This window comes from Lactuca saligna, chromosome 8 (assembly GCF_052625555.1).
Source record: "Lactuca saligna cultivar CGN05327 chromosome 8, ASM5262555v1, whole genome shotgun sequence".
NCBI classification, from domain to species: Eukaryota; Viridiplantae; Streptophyta; class Magnoliopsida; order Asterales; family Asteraceae; genus Lactuca; species Lactuca saligna.
In genome coordinates, this window is record NC_136424.1 from 102,273,701 (window position 1) to 102,291,477 (window position 17,777).

At 33.6% G+C, this 17,777-nt stretch overlaps 3 protein-coding genes and 1 long non-coding RNA gene across 6 annotated transcripts; 2 read left to right on the plus strand and 2 right to left on the minus strand.

The window, feature by feature from the left end:
* Positions 1-3,070: 3,070 nt before the first annotated feature.
* LOC145012219 (protein YIP4b-like) lies at positions 3,071-4,462 on the minus strand. The gene is made up of 3 exons (XM_078971016.1): positions 3,816-4,462; positions 3,491-3,565; positions 3,071-3,393 (listed from the first exon to the last, which is right to left on the minus strand). The coding sequence occupies exons 1-3, from the start codon at positions 4,329-4,331 to the stop codon at positions 3,133-3,135; spliced, it is 852 nt and encodes a 283-aa protein (XP_078827142.1). The 5' UTR covers positions 4,332-4,462; the 3' UTR covers positions 3,071-3,132.
* Positions 3,389-4,549, plus strand: LOC145012220 (uncharacterized). The gene is made up of 2 exons (XR_013664408.1): positions 3,389-3,589; positions 3,787-4,549. It is a non-coding gene; the product is annotated as an uncharacterized LOC145012220 (long non-coding RNA).
* A 2,826-nt stretch (positions 4,550-7,375) lies between these two features.
* On the plus strand, positions 7,376-11,829 carry VDAC4 (voltage dependent anion channel 4). Of its 3 annotated transcripts, none has more exons than XM_078970566.1 (7): positions 7,376-7,580; positions 8,613-8,707; positions 10,187-10,254; positions 10,476-10,586; positions 10,662-10,748; positions 10,834-11,042; positions 11,234-11,829. In XM_078970566.1, exons 2-7 carry the CDS (start codon positions 8,659-8,661, stop codon positions 11,538-11,540), a joined length of 831 nt encoding a protein of 276 aa, XP_078826692.1. In that variant the 5' UTR covers positions 7,376-7,580; positions 8,613-8,658; the 3' UTR covers positions 11,541-11,829. The 3 variants fall into 3 exon arrangements, with proteins under 3 accessions (XP_078826692.1, XP_078826691.1, XP_078826690.1); XM_078970565.1 differs by having other exon boundaries at positions 7,377-7,605; XM_078970564.1 differs by having other exon boundaries at positions 7,378-7,609.
* Positions 11,830-12,062: 233 nt separating this feature from the next.
* On the minus strand, positions 12,063-13,026 carry LOC145009955 (Galactosyltransferase family protein). The gene has a single exon (XM_078968566.1). The coding sequence runs from the start codon at positions 12,990-12,992 to the stop codon at positions 12,063-12,065; it is 930 nt and encodes a 309-aa protein (XP_078824692.1). The 5' UTR covers positions 12,993-13,026.
* Between the last annotated feature and the right edge of the window lie 4,751 nt (positions 13,027-17,777).

Here is a 17,777-nt window from a genome sequence, read left to right on the forward strand (position 1 = left end):
TGTGTTTTTAATTTGTTACAATTTTAACAATTTAATCGGTTAAACGTGTTGTCTGCTAACGTGACATGATGATGTGTCGGTATCGATGACGTATTAAAATTGAATTTTTTTTTCACAAAAGATACTATTTTTTTTTTCAATTTTGACACTCCATTTTTTTGTTCCAAATCGAACATCATTTTTTTTTTCAATTTTGTTAAATGTTACTCATTTCACATTTGAAACCGTACAAATATAAACTTTTCATTTAAAAACCATATTTTATATAAATACAAGTGTATTTTTACATTCAAATCATATTGTTATGTATCAATATGTATTAATTATACTATAACAATATTTTACATTAAATACGCTCTTTTAAAATGAGTTTGGAAATGTGCAGTGCATAATCATATAAACTAATTTGATCTCGAGAACACGAAGGTCCTGTGTTCGCTTTAATTACCAAAAGGCGCTTGTTATATATATATCTGTCATTTTTGGTTCTTGTAGATACACTTTTTCTTTATCTAACATAAAATAGTGCATGAAAAATACATTTATAATATAATTAATAAATATTTATACATAAACATTATGCTTTGTATGTAAAAACCTTGTTTTTATAAAAAATATGGTTTTTGATGAAAAAATATATTTGTATGGTTTCAAATGAAAAAAAAATATGTATACGTTTCAAATGGAACAAAAAATGATATCGGATATTGAACAAAAAAATGAAGTGCCACGTCATTAAAACTGAACAAAATTGGAAAAATAATGATTAATTTGGAAAAAAAAAAACTAAATGTCAAATTGGAAAAAAATAATTAAAAATTTAGTATCAAATTTGAAAAAAGTGAAAATTTAATGTTTTTTGTAACATTTTTAAAATTTTGAAATGTCAATATGTTATGTCAAAACATCGCGTCAACAGATAACCGATTTAACTGATCAAATAGTTAGAATCGTAACAATTTGAAAAATACATTATCAAATTTGAGAAAAAAAAATAATATCAAATTAAAATTTTTATGTAAATTTAATGACTGTTGTATTATTTTTCCTTTATTTTATTGTTAATTGTCATGAATATTCTGATACTGATTTTGATCTATCCTCACAATAAATGACATTTTAAATATTTAATTATTTGTAAAATATTTTTACTGAACTTTTACGACTTAATTCCTTAAAAAAATAGAACATAAATAAATATTGGTTACAACATAAATTCTACATTTCATTGTTGCAAGTTATCAGCCTTAATTTATTTTCGTGCTTATTGATCTTTATGATAAAAGAGTTGGATGCAATATAGTAAAATATATATTTGCTTATTTGTTTATTTGTTTTTGATGTTTTATTTTCATTTTATTCCTAATATAATATTACAGTAGGTGTGAGACCGTATATTACACGAGTTTATTAAAAACATAATACATATAAAATTATAAGCATCAAGTCTTTTTTTTAAAGTAATATTTTTATATAAATATTAAAGATATAATGAATTATGCAAGTTTTTCAATATATAGATTCTAATAAATAAAAACTTATGAAAACAATTTTTGTTCTTAATAATTATATTCGATAGCATTTTTGTTTTGAAGAAGTTATTCTATAAGTGAAAATTATAATATGTGTAAATATTAAATTATCGAAGAATTGATTATTGCCTAATTTGTGGTTGTACAAAGGGTTTTTTTGTTGTGTATACGGTTATTGAAATTTAATTTAATGATTCTACATAATATAAATAAACCCACATAAAATGTGAAATTTACTTTTAAATTTAAGAAAACTAAAAACACAAGAAAATGCCAAGTGGAAAAAGAAAAAAGAAAAAAAATCCTACAAAATGACATGTATCAAGAAGAACATGACATTTGGAAAAAAAAAATAATTTTTATTTATTATGATAGATTTTCAATCTTAATTGGCTATTTCTTTTTGACGATATTTTATATTTAATAGAAAAATAAGTATTTAGTAATTATAAATGTTTTATCATATGTTATATTTTTACAAAGGAAGAGCACCGAGTGATCCCTAGAGACAATGTTTGGTTTGATTAGATTTTTAAAGCCAAATTTCCTGCTCCATCATTTGAATCGTGAAAACTAGTTGCCAGTTGGTACTTAAACTCCGTGATCTTTTAATAATTTTATATAGTCATATTGATATATTAATTTTTTTAATCGACAAGATTATATAAATATTATATTCACACAATAAATCTTCTATAAGTAAATTTACTGACATTAGTTACCATTTCCTTAGAGGGTGGTTGAGATTTCATCCAACAACTTATTTTAAAAAGTCAAGTCAAAAAAAAAAGTTTGATAATATGTAACTAATTTTTAAAATTACTTTTTATTAACCCTTCAAAAATGAATTTTCAATAAATTCGGAGCTTTAAAATTTCGAAACTCCTTACAAGTTTTAAGTTGTAAAACACAAATATCTCTTAAAACATATATAAGCTATAAGCTAAGACAAAAAAAATAACTTTTAAAAAACTCATTTTCTCATCAACCATAAGTCAATAAACATTTTGATTGGTTCAGTTCATTCAAGGTTATTGATACAATTGTTCTTGTTTCTAATCTTTGTATTTATATGGATTGGGAATTTGTGATTCTTTCATAACACTACATGATTTGATTGCATACCAAAAAATTTGGTGTAACACAGTAAAAACTACATATCCTAAACCAGCAATAGGTAGTGGGTAATGTTATTGATCAACTCCATCAATCACCTTTTTTCTTTTATGTTTTGTTCTAGTTACTTGTTATGGGGGTACATAATGCCCCATATGAACAAAAGAAAGAGGTAAATCCCACAATATGCTACCATTACCAAAATGGTGTCGTTTTGAATTATAAAGGTAAACAACAATATAAAGTATTTGAAATGATTTTGGGAGTTGATTCATAGTTTCATACTACTATACTATTTTCTTAAACATGCCAGAGTTAAAACTGCCATAAAAGAAGCTAAAAAGTTGATACAAAATTTTCGTACACACATGTATATAGTTACTACCAGTACTAGTATTATAAAATTAAAAAAAATGGAGATCTAGTCATCTACGAGGCGTATATTAATTAATTAAAGATAAGAAATGATGTAAAATATTATAAATTAATTGATTGCAATGATAAGGAAACCAACAGATACATACATGAGTAGAACAGGGTAGAGTGCAAGGGCTTTTCTTCTCGGGTTGACAGCTGTACTCATGAATGGATACGCTGCCCATGAGCTCCATGCTAATGTCACGCACACCACCACCAATTTCACAATCACGTTATCCTTCATCAAGCAGATTAGTGCTCCGATGTCCAGAGGGAATAAGCAGTAACCTAAAAGACTCAGACTTTGGAAGAATATTATATGCCCCCCCTGTTCTCCATCATCATCCAAATGGAGTTGTTATGCAAGAAAGAAGAAGCTAATTTTATGGACTTTTATCAGGTGATGTAGTGAATCAGAAAATTACCAGAAGTAAGACGTTGAGTGTAAGAATGATAGCACCTGTTGCCAGCAGTGCGAAAGCCACAGCAAATACTTCAGACTGTAACAAACTTCTGAGTGATAGGTAAGAAATTCTAGTATGAAAATTTCATGCCTTAGGTATAATTTTATAGGAACGATGCATATATATAGAAACTGAAGCAAAACCAATATCAATCATCGGATTATGATCGTGGTCAATATGATTGTAAAGTAAAACACTATGATCATAGATGAAAGATCTAGGATGGAATGACTTACAACAGGGAAAACATTGTACAGGATAATAGATTATGGATGAATGAAAATACCTTCTTTACGGAGGCAGACCAAGACAATGTGAGTCCTAGAAACACAATGAAGAAGAAGGGTCCCCACAGATCCCAATCTCTCAATGCCTTCCCAGGATCCTCGCGATATGGATTTGGGAACACGACTAATTTCAAATTACTTACGATTCTCGATAGATCTCTTTTCACCGTGTCCCAAACAGGTTCGGTTAGCGTGTTGGGAAGTGGCCCGAAGCCGCTCATGCTCGACTGCGGCAGACCTGAATTGGCATGACGGATGGGGTTAGAAGGCGGTGGAGGCGCGGAAGGTGCGGAAGGTACGGAATTCTGTTTTTGAGGAGGCGGAGGAAGATTAGAGGGAATGAAAGGTGAAGTGGACACAGGGATGGATGGAGGCGTAGGGGACGGTGGACTAGCAGGGAGGACGGTGGAGGGGCCGAATTGGACACTGGCGGTGATTAAATTTTCGATCTCATCGATGTCGGATTGGGATGATTGGTTGAGAGGTACGTTGTCTCTCTCGTCGATGTGAGACATTTTTGGTGGAGATTCCGGTGGCGATTGGGTAGATCTGATGTTCGATACGGTGGCGGTTTCAGATCATTTTGGGGGAGGAGGGGTGTCACTGTAATAATTAACAAACTTGTAAATGCAAAAGAAACACGACGACTTTGCTTTGTCCTTTTGCCGCAAATGGCCCTTCAACTTTTCGGGAAACATGAATCTTTCTTTTTTATATAAAACTTTTACAATAAGGTGCTCCTCAAAGTGAATATTGTGCTGTATTTGCTATTAACGTTGACTTGTGTACATGTTTATAGAATAATGTTCACATCATTTTTTTGAAACATTAAAATAAAACTTCCTAATCTAATCTAATATTCTTTATAATTGTCGACTATATCATGCTTATCTTTACTTGGATTAATTTATATGTGGGCCTGGACCTAGAACAAATATTGATTACTTTTGATTAATTAATTTTGTGGAGTTAGGAAACCATTTTGGCAAATAGATATGTTTTTCATTGGTAAAAGAGGAATCATTTAATAGAAAAGTCATAAGCATCATCATAATCGTAATCAAAATATTGTCATTGTAGTTATAATCAAATATCATCACTAAATTCATAATAAACATATCGTTATTAAAGTCTTACTCAAAATATCGTCATTAAATTAAAGTCATTCATCATATAATTATTGGAGTCATAATCAGAATATCGTCGTTATAGTCATAAAAATAATAGATGCAATGCAATATGTTTCTAACCCTTTCATAAATCATTTTCATATGTCCAACTCCGCACGTTATATAGTCATAAAGTGAGAAGTGTCTTACATCAACATCGTGGGAGAGTAACAAAGCAAATAACCCCTAATTGCTAACTATTGTAAGGAACTCCTAAGTCATAGCTAGGATAATTTGTCCACTTACAAAATTCCACATACAATGTAGCTACTCTTGCATGCAAGTGATATAGTGTTTATAATACCATCACTATGTCATTAACACTTTTGGTCACATCATCAATGTAGTCATTTTCCATGACTTTTTATGGTGGACAAGCAAAAATCATTCCCATCCTAATATGAATGCACATATTCATAAGAAAACGTCATTTGAAATCATCGTATTCGAGTCTTAGAAAAAATATAACTTCATGAATACAAACACATATACACATTATATTTCACGTAGAAAGAAAGTTGGGAAACATTTAGTCATACCTTATTTCATAAATCGTCATCACCATACTTCATTTCATAAAATCACTTAATCATACGTCAGTTTATAAAATCATAAATTCTTTTTTCCATAAATACATGTATTAGGTAGTTACTCAATTTGGTCAAAAACAGGCTATACTTCTTCACCTTCAAATGAGTGCAAAATGTGCTAATACATTCCGACTCTTAAAAAATATTTTAGGAACTCAAGTGTCACCTATATTAGGCCTAGCAATTCTCGATACGACTCGAGACACGACACGCAACACGATACAAAATAAATGGGTTTAAGTTGAGTTTTTTAACCTGCAAACCCGTTTATTAAACATGTTATATATGAGTTTCTCAAAAAATATATGGATTGACCCGCCAACCCATTTATAATTTTTTTTAAAAAAAAATTATATATATATATATATATATATATGTGTGTGTGTGTGTGTGTGTATGTGTGTGTATTAAGACTTAAGTATTATATAATTTATACACTAAGATAGGATGCCATTGACCATTTGACTTGTGGAAACGTTTGTCATTTGCGTTTGTATTGATGTTTTAGTTTGAACATATTATTATGAATGTTTTTAATTTTCATTTGGATGTTTAAGATTTAAGTGCCTAAAATTTGAATATTTTTGCATCAAGAATTTTTTCATGTTTAATTATCAATTTTATTTATAGAATCTAACCCACGAACCCACGAATCCAAATCTAACCTGTATATGAGTTTATATTCCAAACCCACCAACTCGTATAAATAAGTGGATTGACGGGTCATATATGAGTTTATGTTCCAAACTCACCAATCCGTGACCTATATAGTTAAATGAGTCGTGTTCGGATTGATGTATTTTAACTTGTCAACTCACCAACCTGTGACCTGCTAACCCAAACACGACACGATTGTCAAACCTAACCTATATGTATCATTAGGTATTAGTGTCCTATTAAGTTCCCCATCAAGTCATTTGTTTGTCTCATCCAAATATGAAATTTTCATGGCTTAAGATTTTTCTAAGTTAAAACATACATGTAGACAAAAAACATGTACAATTTCGAGTTCGTATGAAAAAATCATGAGCAAAGCAAGTTTTTAGATGACATGTAGCATAAAAAAACACACACCTGCATGGATATCACATGGTCTTGTGCCTTCTACACACAACTCAAATGCTAAAATATGTTATTTTCCCCCTTAAGCATTATACTTTGCTTATATAATCTCCAAACTCTCCCAAGACATACCAATAGCCAAACATGACATAAATAACCCATAATATCATTATTACATCTCAGTTAGATCCTATCGCATTTATTACTTATTGGTTAAGACATTTAGGTGCTATTTGTTTTTTGGAAAAAAAAAAACCTCTTCGAACCTCTTATTGCTGCGCGGTACAACACACGCGCAATAACGTTATGCATCTTCGCAATGCCAATTACCTAAGTGATTAAATGAAGTAATTTTTGTAGAAGAGTGAATGAATTACTTTAACTATGGTATGGATAAAAGCTTGTTAGGTGAACATGTTTATATACTTGTAGGTGGGAAATAATAAATTTGTTACATGAATTCATAACGGAGTATGTGACGTCTCAGAATGTATATTTGTTCCAAATGTCGTGTTTATAAGATGCTCCAACGAAAATGATATCTTTACAAAAATAAATAAAAAAAATAGTCATTCAGCTTAATACTTCATTAACAACGATCATTTTTCGTCGATATCCTATTTTTAAATCATCCACCAAAATTTTTAACATTAATTGTTTAATGCTCTTTAAAGTAGAGCAAAAGGCCATGTAAATTTGATAAGAACGATTCTGTTTTGGACTTGAATAGCCGATCGATCTGGACGGCTGATCGCATCTGCGGTGCACGATAGCAAGGCACACTTTGCCAAGACCATCAAAGAATCTCGAGAGTCGACTCTGACGCGAGATAAATATAAAAATCCGTAGAAAATAAAAACCCTAATTTGCAGAGAGTCCGCGCTTCTCTCTCAAGAAAATCTGACCAAAGTGCGTCGTTCATTGCTCCAGCTCGATTGGCGTTGTACGTCTCCTATCCATACATCTGTGTATGTAAGTACATTCTGTTATATATATCCTACAATTTATCCAAGTAGAAGTTTTCCTGATAGGATGTTCTTGTAAATTTGCTAGTAATTCGGTCTAATCAATTGACGTTTGATGATATTGATATGATACCTTTGCCGTTGAAAACTGCTGATTGTTTTGAAGTATTCTGAAATCTGTAATAATATCGTAGACTTATTTGTAAATTCTGGTGGTTTCCTAATTACTGTGGAGGATTATGATGCTAATTCTTGCTGAGTGTTTAAGTATTTTTATCGCCTTGTGGAATATTGATATTCAAATCAAACGAGTGATGAACTTAGGGGCATAGAGAAACCAGAGTTACAGACCGTTAGAGGAAGGAGATAATTGAAAAAGGAAGGATGAGATTGAAAGTGACCATTGATATATGTTCGATTTTCTCTTATGTTGTTGGTTCTGAATTTGGTTTTCTACTCCAAATCCTAGATCGAGATAAAATGTACCAAATTATTGGACATCTTCTGTAGTTTAAGGACTTAGCATTGACATTCAGACTCTCTAAATAGCACTTTATTCATTATGACGCCTTCATCTCTTGTGTCATGGTTACAATAAAGGTTCATGGATTATTTTGATATCAGTCTACAAAGTACATACTTGATTGTGTTGTATTTCTAAGTTATTTTAGCATCAACACAAACATGTACACGCTTCCATGGGTTGCATCATATTTTGGTTATTTAACCTGTTGAACCTATGCACCCGATACAACTTACAAGCATCTGTACCCATGCATTCAAGGTGGTAGACGTTATGCCTTATGAATGAATGGAGCCCTGGACTGGCATTTTCGTATGTAAGATCCTTATGATTGCTTTGTTGCCTTGAGAACTTTGGAGGTTTTTTTTTTGGCTTAATTGAAACCTATTCATGTGTAGTTTTAACTAGGGGCAAATTTTCTATGTAGACACCTTTTCTTTCTGTCATATGATTGTGTTGCTCTGTTAACATTTGACATGGCTCTCAGGTTGTGATTGAAAGCTTTGAGTAGCAACCTCAATTCTAATTTCACAATGGGCAATGGGCCAGCACCCTTCTCAGATATTGGCAAACGGGCAAAAGGTAAGCCTTCATTTCATAGTTCTTATACACAAGGCTATGTATGATGATTTAAATTGCAAATGTAATCTCACACATTATATATACTTTCTTAACTGTCTATAAAACACACAGTCTTACACCAACAACACTTAACTAGTCCTTCTTCCCTTTTTGCACAACATATAATTCCATTCGTTTGTTATTTACTTTCTGTATATTTTTACCTTAAGTACTATAATGCTGTTCAAGATTGCTTAAGAGTTTTTATGTACTTAGATGTTGATGGATTCTGGGGACATGAAAACATACACTTAATTTTGATGGGTTTGGTCTCATTTGATGGCTTATATTGTTACCCCAATGCTTGGTTGAGAAAAAGCACCACATTGACATTGTTTGCATCCTCATTCTTAACCATGGTTTTGTGCTCTCATATGAGTTACAAATTTGCAAGTTTAACCTAGGGAGGTATGAATAGGAGAATTTCCCAGTTCAATAATATAAAACATACAATAAAGTTATTTCTGGCTTAGATTTCTTGCCGTATGTTTGGTCCTAAAAAGTCAAGATTTTTTGGTGTTCATTAGAACACTCTTTTAGTTGAAGTATAAACCGATACAAATTACAAACTTGAGTGCAATCACTCGAGGTGTTTTGATCAATGTATAAACAAATAAAGCACAAAGTTCATCTTGCAAGTTTGTAAACTGAAAGTTGTAGGCACACATGATTGCTAATGGGAAAAATCAAAAGAATTTAGTATAGCATAACGTGTAATGACTTTGAAGTTGTATTGTTGTAAATGTTTTTGAAGTCATAAATGAATTGGGTATTTATACTATCAAAGAGTTGTTGAAGTTATTGGGTATTTTGCTAAATAATTTTCTTAACCTTGTTAGAACTGGTAGGGGTTTGTTAATTAGTTTTCTAAACCTGAGTGACGAAAGTGTAAATTTGGACTTGTTTAAAAACTTTACTTCTGTGCTAGCAATCTTCTTTTTTAATGGACAAATATGGCTTTAAAGAACGTCTAAAAATGTCAATTTTCACTTTTTGGCAGAAATAGTAAAAAACATCATTTAGTACTGCCGTAGATTCTTTCCTTTTTTTGTCAACTAAAAAGTTCATGGGATTGGAGACCTGCAATCATAAGTTGATCAAAACTACTCCAAAACTTTCAACCTTTTACACTACTTTTCATGTCATATTACATCAATATCTTTAAAGGAAAAAGTCAAACACTATATATTTTTCCCTGCAGTGTTAAATTATCTTCTAAAAACAATATTAGGTTATATTAGTTTTGAACATAAATTATAAAATTATAAGAAAATAGTAAGAGTTCTATGTTTAAAATCTTTTAAATGTTCATTGGATTGTAGTGAATAAATTTTCAGAGAAGAGGTGGATTAAGATGATAAGATTATATATGAGTTTGTTTTTGTCATCCAATGAATTCAACAAAGAATTTAGCTGAATAAGTTGTCTTGCTTCATGCAGATCTGTTGACCAAAGATTACAACTATGACCACAAGTTTGTATTATCAGTTCCTGGATCTACCCCCATGGTATGAGTTTCATCATCATTTATGTCTAGCATCCACTCCTTTCTATTACAACCTTGTTCTTTCATTTTTTTTCCTTAACAAGTTATTATTTTTTTTCTTATCATGGTATTTTGCTTTTAAAAAGAAGGAAAGAAAGTAGCATTTTATAACAAACAAATCAATTAATGACTTAGAGTTAGTTGCTATATTTTACATTTAAGCAAACTCTTACGTTCTTACAGGGACTGACTGCTACTGGTTTGAAAAAAGGTCAAATATTTCTTGGAGATATAAGTGCTCAGTACAAGAGTGGCAGGACTATCGTAGATGTAAAAGTTGATACATATTCAAATGTAAGAACTGACAATTTTACCCTTGGTTTCTAAAAAAATTGCAACAATATAATTATTTATTTTTCCATCATACAGGTCTCAACAAAAGTAACTGTTCATGAAGTAATGCCAAGTACAAAAGCAGTATTAAGCTTCGATGTCCCTGATCATAAATCCGGGAAGGTTAATAATCATTTTTCTTTAAATTCACATAATCTTATAGCTCTATAAATAAACTAACATAACTTGTTTACACTTGTACTCTCAGCTTGATGTGCAGTACCTTCATCCTCGAGTCGCCATTGATTCCAGTATCGGCCTGAACCCTTCTCCGGTTCTAAATCTGGCGGCGGCAGTTGGCGGCAGTGACATACTTCTTGGAGGTGAAGTCGGATTCGACACCGCCTCCGCTTCTTTCACCAAGTACACCGCCGGAATCAGCTTCAACAAACCCGATCTTTCTGCCGCCCTTATGCTGTACGTATAACAAACCTGTTCTTTTTAAGCTGAAATTCATTGCACTTTTTAATAACATAATTTTGAAGATATAAAAGTTATTCTTGCACTATTTTAAATCTTTCTATACAACATGAACTACATATGCTATAAACATTGTATTCATGTTATAAAGATATTAAAACTTAAAACTGTGTATACAACAACTGCAGGACAGATAAAGGGCAAACATTGAAGGCATCTTACGTACACTCAGTGAACACCTCAAACACTAGTCAAGTTGTTGCTGAAATGACACACAGATTAAACACGTTGGAAAACAGCTTCACAATCGGAAGCTCACATGTTGTAGACCGTTACAACACGGTTAAAACCCGGTTCTCAGATAACGGAAAACTCGCCATGGTGTGCCAACGGGAATGGCGGCCCAAATCGTTGATTACTTTCTCTGCAGAGTATGATGCCAAGAGAAGTGAAGTGGGACCCAAGTGGGGTCTTGCTTTGGCTTTGAAGCCTTGAATATGGTTTGGTTTGGTGTTTCTTTTTTTTGGGGTAAGCTTTTATGAAATTGTTTTGGAGATTATGAAATGATGAGATTTCATCAAAAGGGTATTATATTGATATTGATTGATGTCGAATTTTATTTGGGAAAAGTTGACCCGATTTTGATTTTGGTGTAACGGGAATACATGCAAATTGTTTGTATGTTAGATTTTGATGGAAGCATGGGGCGTTAATTGTAGTCCTGTGAATGATACTTCTCTCAGCTTAATAATCCATGATCACATTTTTAGGTTGTTTTTTTGCAGTTGTTTGTTGTTGCTGCTCAAGTTATACTTGTCGTTTTCTTTTTTCCTATTAAGTACACTCTTGTAGCAAAGTGATGTTGAAACCTTTATCTTTATATCGCCTTAGTATGTGAAATATCAAAAAGATATATAGTGGTTATAGAAACATAAGAACTACAAACTACCAAAAAATGAAATCTTTTATTTCTTAAAATGAAAAAATGGTTAGAATGTAACATACCACCATTGTAAGCTAGGATATATGGTACATTTTTGAAGGTTTTAAATTTTGTGTAACATTAAAATACGACAAAGTCCGAATCCACTTCTCTTGTGTCTTCAAAAGATGTACAGCAACCGTATCTGGCCAAAGTTCATGTGTACACCTTGTTGGTGGCTCTGGATAGTTATACATATGCCACTTGGCATTAAACCGATTTTTCCCACGTCGACCCTCTCTCATCCACTCCCCAAAAATTTTATCTTCCGGCCCCACCAAATGTCTCTTCGGAATCTCAGATTCCTTTATCCACTCAACTATATCCCATGACACCAAATACCCCATTCCAGACATGTAATGCACAAATGGATCCATACTAGGACACGGAATCACATACCCGTAGTATAAATCCTCTCTCGGTAACGGAATCAGCGTGTCCACCAATTTTTGCAACCGGAAATACGTATCGTCATCGCCCTTTATCACATAATGGTATGGCGGGTAAGGATCGGAATCAGAATTGGAATCGGGTTTTAGCATATCTGGCAAGCTTGAGAAGTAAGTGTAGGTCTTACCTTTATCCATATTCTCTTTGCAATTCAAGATTATGATATCGTTGTGTTGTATTATCTCAAGCGCTACTAGGACTTTTTGGTCTTCTTTTGTTAGGTTGCAGAAGACAAATTTGACATCGATTTTTGCTCCCACCACCGATTGGGTCCCGTAAATGAGGCGGAGGAAGTGGCGGCGATCGTGATGGTCCGCCATGGTTGGGATTCCGAGGAGGATTCTGATGTCGTTTTCCGGTGATTTCATGGGAAGAACAGAGTTGTTTGAGGAAGATGATGTTGAGGCGGCACATTTTTTGATGCTTGATAGATGATCGAATTGGATTTCATTGATGGATGCTAAAGTGAACAAGAACGCAATGAAGATGAAAGATAAAACGATTACATTCTTCATATTGAGATATGGAATTTGTTAAATGTTTGTTAGATATAAAGCCTATTGGATGTGTATATCTTGCACTTTTGGACCTTTTTCATTCTTGAAGAGAAGTGCGAAAAGACGAATCTGTCCCCTTGGGACCTGTCAAGATGCAGCCATGTTACCACCTTCGGGGGGTGTTTTTGGTAATTTGCTAGGAGAAAGAAGAAAAAATGGTGATTTTGAGCCTAACTTGAATCATACATCAGGTGGTATGATGATAGAAAGTTTTGCTTGAATAGTGCCTAAAGTATGCTTACTGTGGATCTTACACCAGGAGTGTGAATAGACGATTGTGCCCTTTTGCAAGCTGGGTCGACAAGGATATGATAAGTTTTATTGAAGGTGTTTTTTGTAAATGACTAAACGGCAAGGAGAAAGAAAAGGGTGCATGCATGTTGACTATAAGGTGGTGATTGTCAGCCTAACTTGAATTCTACACTGGGTGTATGAATAGACGATTCTGCCCTTGAAATTTAAAGAGAGAAAGTCTGAGTTGACCAGCTTCTGCTAACTTGGTTGAGGGTGTTTTTGGTAAACTACTTAATAGTTAATCTTGCTTGAACGTGGGCTAAAAGTAAACTAAAAAATGGTCAAACACTTGAGTGATTATTAGGTATAGCTGCATGAACATGCGTGGAAGCTGAATTTACGTTGGATATGCTTCGGTATTGTAAACTTAGCTTTTTTTTTTTTTTTTGAACTATATAAAATTTTATATACTTAGTTGATTTAACTATATAAAATTTTAGATATACCCAATTGTTTGGTGTGTGTTTGATTTTTAATGAAACCCTTAATGAAATTAATTTTGCGGGTAACATTGTCCAAAAAAATAAAATAAAATAAACACAATGTTTTGGATATATATATTTTTTATATGGGTGACAATTATCGATACAAAATGAAAAACAAGGAAAAAAACGAGTTTAGGTTAAGTTTTCTGGCTGCCAACTTGCGTAACCTATTTATTATATGGATCGTGTTCGGATTGGTAGGTGGGTTTGTGGGTCAACCCGCCGACCCGTATATTATTTAGGTTAAAAAACAATGTTTCACATTTCTTATTTTATTTATTAGTTATTATTTTTCTTTTCTCTTCCCGATTGATTGCCCTATTCTTGAACGAGACTTCACTTTTTCTTTTCATACTATCGGCATATGCATTACGCAACACACTGCATCTTCGTTCTTCATCGGCTGTGGCATGAATGTTTTTAACCTTTTAACTTTTTATTTGTGTGATTATTTTGTTATGTGAATACATGAATTTGGTCATTAGACGCATCTTTTTATTCATATCAGTTAGTTTGTTTCCTAAAGCCTGTTTATGACCCACAAACTTGTTTATAACCCACAATCCTCCTTATGACCCACAAAACTACAAAATCGGATAATTAAATAGGTTGTGTTATGGTTAGATACACGATTAATTATACAAGTTGCGTTTGGGTTGATGTTTTGATCTGTCAACCAATGATATGCCAACCCAAACATGATACGATTGTCACCCTATTATTTTATAAGTCATCAACATAGAAATGACAATTAGTATTATTATTACATACATCTTTTTAAGGCGTTTGTTTTTTCAAAACAAAATGTTTGTAATCTGTGAACCACTTCAGCAACCCTTTGTAGCACAAGATGTGGACCAAACGTCTACAAACTATAATAAAGAGTTTGTTTTTTAACGTCTACAAACTGCTGATATAATTAAACTGAAATTAACCATATAATAGTTAAAAATAATTCTAAATATAAATTTTATTTAGTTTCAATTATATTATAATCGAATATAAAGATCATTTGGATGATATGCCCAAAAATATAATCCCTATACTTTATTTTTATAAATATTATGCTTAAAAATATAAAATTTTGACTATGAATCTCCTGCTCACCAATTGTTATATATATATATATATATATAATATTTTCGGTCCCCAAATGAAAATTTGAAGCTCCATCATTGGTCTGAAGAGAAGGGTTCAGTGTTGCGCCACCAGGTCAGAAGGGTCCAGTGTGGCGCTGCACAACAATTTTTAAGTCGAAAGTCTTTTAAAAAACAAAGAGTTGTGAAAGACCAAATGATACACGTGTTCCGTGCGGCGCAGGTAAATTATATATATATATATATATATATATATATATATATATATATATATATATATATATATATATATATATATATATATAATTTACCTGCGCCGCACGGAACACGTGTGTGTGTCTATATATATATATATATATATATATATATATATATATATATATATATATATATATATATATATATATATATATATATAAAAGAAAAACAAACAACCTCTAAGTGTCTTGTAAATTTTTTACAAACCACCCCAACCTACCACCATCCCCAATCCCATTTTTACCCGCTCATCCATCCCACCCATATACACCTATATTATCCACCTCATCATCCCCACTTGTAGCACCCGGTTCTTGGTATGTATCTCATTCAAGTATTTTTCACATTTTGGAATGGACTCGGCAAGTTGAAGGCCCAACTCGTCGAGTAGAAGCGACTTGGACCCGGGGGATAAGTGGCAGACTTGTCGAGTCAGCAGCAAGACTCGACGAGTAGACCATGTCAGGACAAAACCCTAATCCAAGGGTTTGCACCCTATTTAAACATCTTATTCAGCCTCTCTCGTCCACCATGCTCTGAAAACACCTCACATTAAACCCTAATCGCCTTTGGTGAAGATCTAAGGCCTCTTTGGTGGATTTTGGTGGTTTGTGAGCACAAGAAGGAATGAAAAGCTTGAAGAGCCAAGAGCAAATCAAAAGATCCCGAGTTTGTGCTGCATCTACAGTTCTTTGGAGGTATAAAGTTTATACCTTGCTCATTCATGGTGTAGATCCCTTTTTGGAGTAAATTAGGGCTTTAAGGAGCCATTCTTGGTGACCAACTATGAGTGCAAGCATGGTTGAGGCTAAGACTCCAGATCCAAGGTCCTTAGGGGACTACAAGACATAAAGTGACTGACTTTGGGGTCTTAGAAAGCCCCATGCATTTTAAGAGTTTCTTTTAGAGCCTTTTAAGCTTATTCTCCCATACATGCACGTAAAGTCTGTAACTTTACATGCTAGATCGATCTTAGGAGCCTAGATCTATCTTTTGGATAAGTGTTGTACATCAGAAATCAAGAAATGGGACTTGAACAACCTTGACTCGAAAAGTTGTTCTTGGGACTCGACGAATCCGAGGCTTGACCCCTGTTTTTTGTTAGGGTTCAAAGGAACCTAGTTGAGTGTTAGAAGGGTTTTAGAGGGTCCAAAGGAGTGAACCAACGTATTGGACTTAGCCATAGACCTGGAGTTTATAGGGCTCGACGAGTGCATGAGCAGACTCGGCGAGTCCAAGGCAATCTCCCAACTTTTGAAGATGAACTCGACGAGTTATTTATACAACTCGGCGAGTCAAGGACATGACTGTTTGAAGGACGAGGATGAACTCGATGAGTTGTTCGTAAAACTCGGCGAGTCGGATGAAGGTTCATTCGAGGTTGTTTTAGAAGGAGAACTCATTGAATCATTGCTAAACTTGACGAGTAGAAGCGTGAAGAAGGGCGGATGAAGGGTAGGGACTCGATGAGTTGGAGGCCCAACTCGGCGAGTCAGGTCAACTGGAAGTTGACTTTGACTTTGACTTTGACTTGGTCAGCGGTAAAATAGTCATTTTACCCTAAGAACAGTTATCAGTGTATGACTAAGTGTTTTATGGGAATTATAGTACAAGGATCACCGGAGCAACAGTCGAACATCTGTCGATCAACTTTTCAACAATCAGCCTTACGAGGTGAGTTACCTTCCAGTAGGGTGGGTCTACGACACCAATGCCGACCCACCAGTAGGAGATTACGGCTGAGATGGTTATCTTTGTGATAATTGTCTGATTGCTATATATGTGCTGAGTATTTCTTAGTAGTAGTAGGGCGTGCTAGCCCCTGGTTACCAATTGAAAGATACCGAATACGATTACCGGTTGAAAGATACCGAAGGGGTGGACAAAACCCACGCATGTATAGTTTTATGCTTATGATATGTCATTATGTGACTCACTATGCCTATGTATGTTATCATGAAACCAATATGTTATGACATGTAATATGTGATAGGGGTAGGGGTGAAATAGTCCCAAGATACCGGTTGAAAGATACCGAATGGGAGGTTAGTTCCCGGATACCGGTTGAAAGATACCGAAGGGGAGAGTAGCTCCTGGTTACCGGTTGAAAGATACCGAAGGGGCGGATAGTTCCCGGCTACCGGTTGAAAGATACCAAAGGGGAGGGTAGCTCCCGGTTACCGGTTGAATGATACCGAAGGGGAGGGTAGCTCTCGGTTACCGGTTGAAAGATATCGATAACTATGTACTATGGGTATGATGGGGGAACTCACTAAGCTTCGTGCTTACAATTTCAGTTTTGGTTTCAGCTACCTCTTCGTCTGAAAGGGAAGGAGCCGACGGTGTAGCAGCGCATCACACACACACACACACATGTTTTCAGCATGGAGTTTCTTGGGTGTCTACTATGAATTATTTTACTTTTGGACAAAATGGTTTTTATGGTGAGATGTTGTGGATTATTGATGTATTGATTGTGACATGAGATATCGTTATGAATGCTTTTATATTGATGGGTTTTATGTTATAATCTATTCAAAAACGAAATTTTTGGCCTTGAATTTTGGGATGTTACAAGTTGGTATCAGAGCCCTGGTTTGAGGGATTTG

What these genes read in the sequence shown, in the direction of transcription:
- LOC145009955 (XM_078968566.1), bottom strand. Translation starts at nt 12,992, where the DNA reads ATGAAGAATGTAATCGTTTTATCTTTCATCTTCATTGCGTTCTTGTTC.
- LOC145012219 (XM_078971016.1), bottom strand. Translation starts at nt 4,331, where the DNA reads ATGTCTCACATCGACGAGAGAGACAACGTACCTCTCAACCAATCATCC. An exon ending in GGTCTGCCTCCGTAAAGAAG is followed by an intron (nt 3,566 to 3,815) that starts GTATTTTCATTC and finishes AGTTTGTTACAG; the next exon opens with TCTGAAGTATTTGCTGTGGC. An exon ending in CACTCAACGTCTTACTTCTG is followed by an intron (nt 3,394 to 3,490) that starts GTAATTTTCTGA and finishes GATGGAGAACAG; the next exon opens with GGGGGGCATATAATATTCTT.
- VDAC4 (XM_078970566.1), top strand. Translation starts at nt 8,659, where the DNA reads ATGGGCAATGGGCCAGCACCCTTCTCAGATATTGGCAAACGGGCAAAA. An exon ending in TTCCTGGATCTACCCCCATG is followed by an intron (nt 10,255 to 10,475) that starts GTATGAGTTTCA and finishes ACGTTCTTACAG; the next exon opens with GGACTGACTGCTACTGGTTT. An exon ending in AAGTTGATACATATTCAAAT is followed by an intron (nt 10,587 to 10,661) that starts GTAAGAACTGAC and finishes TCCATCATACAG; the next exon opens with GTCTCAACAAAAGTAACTGT.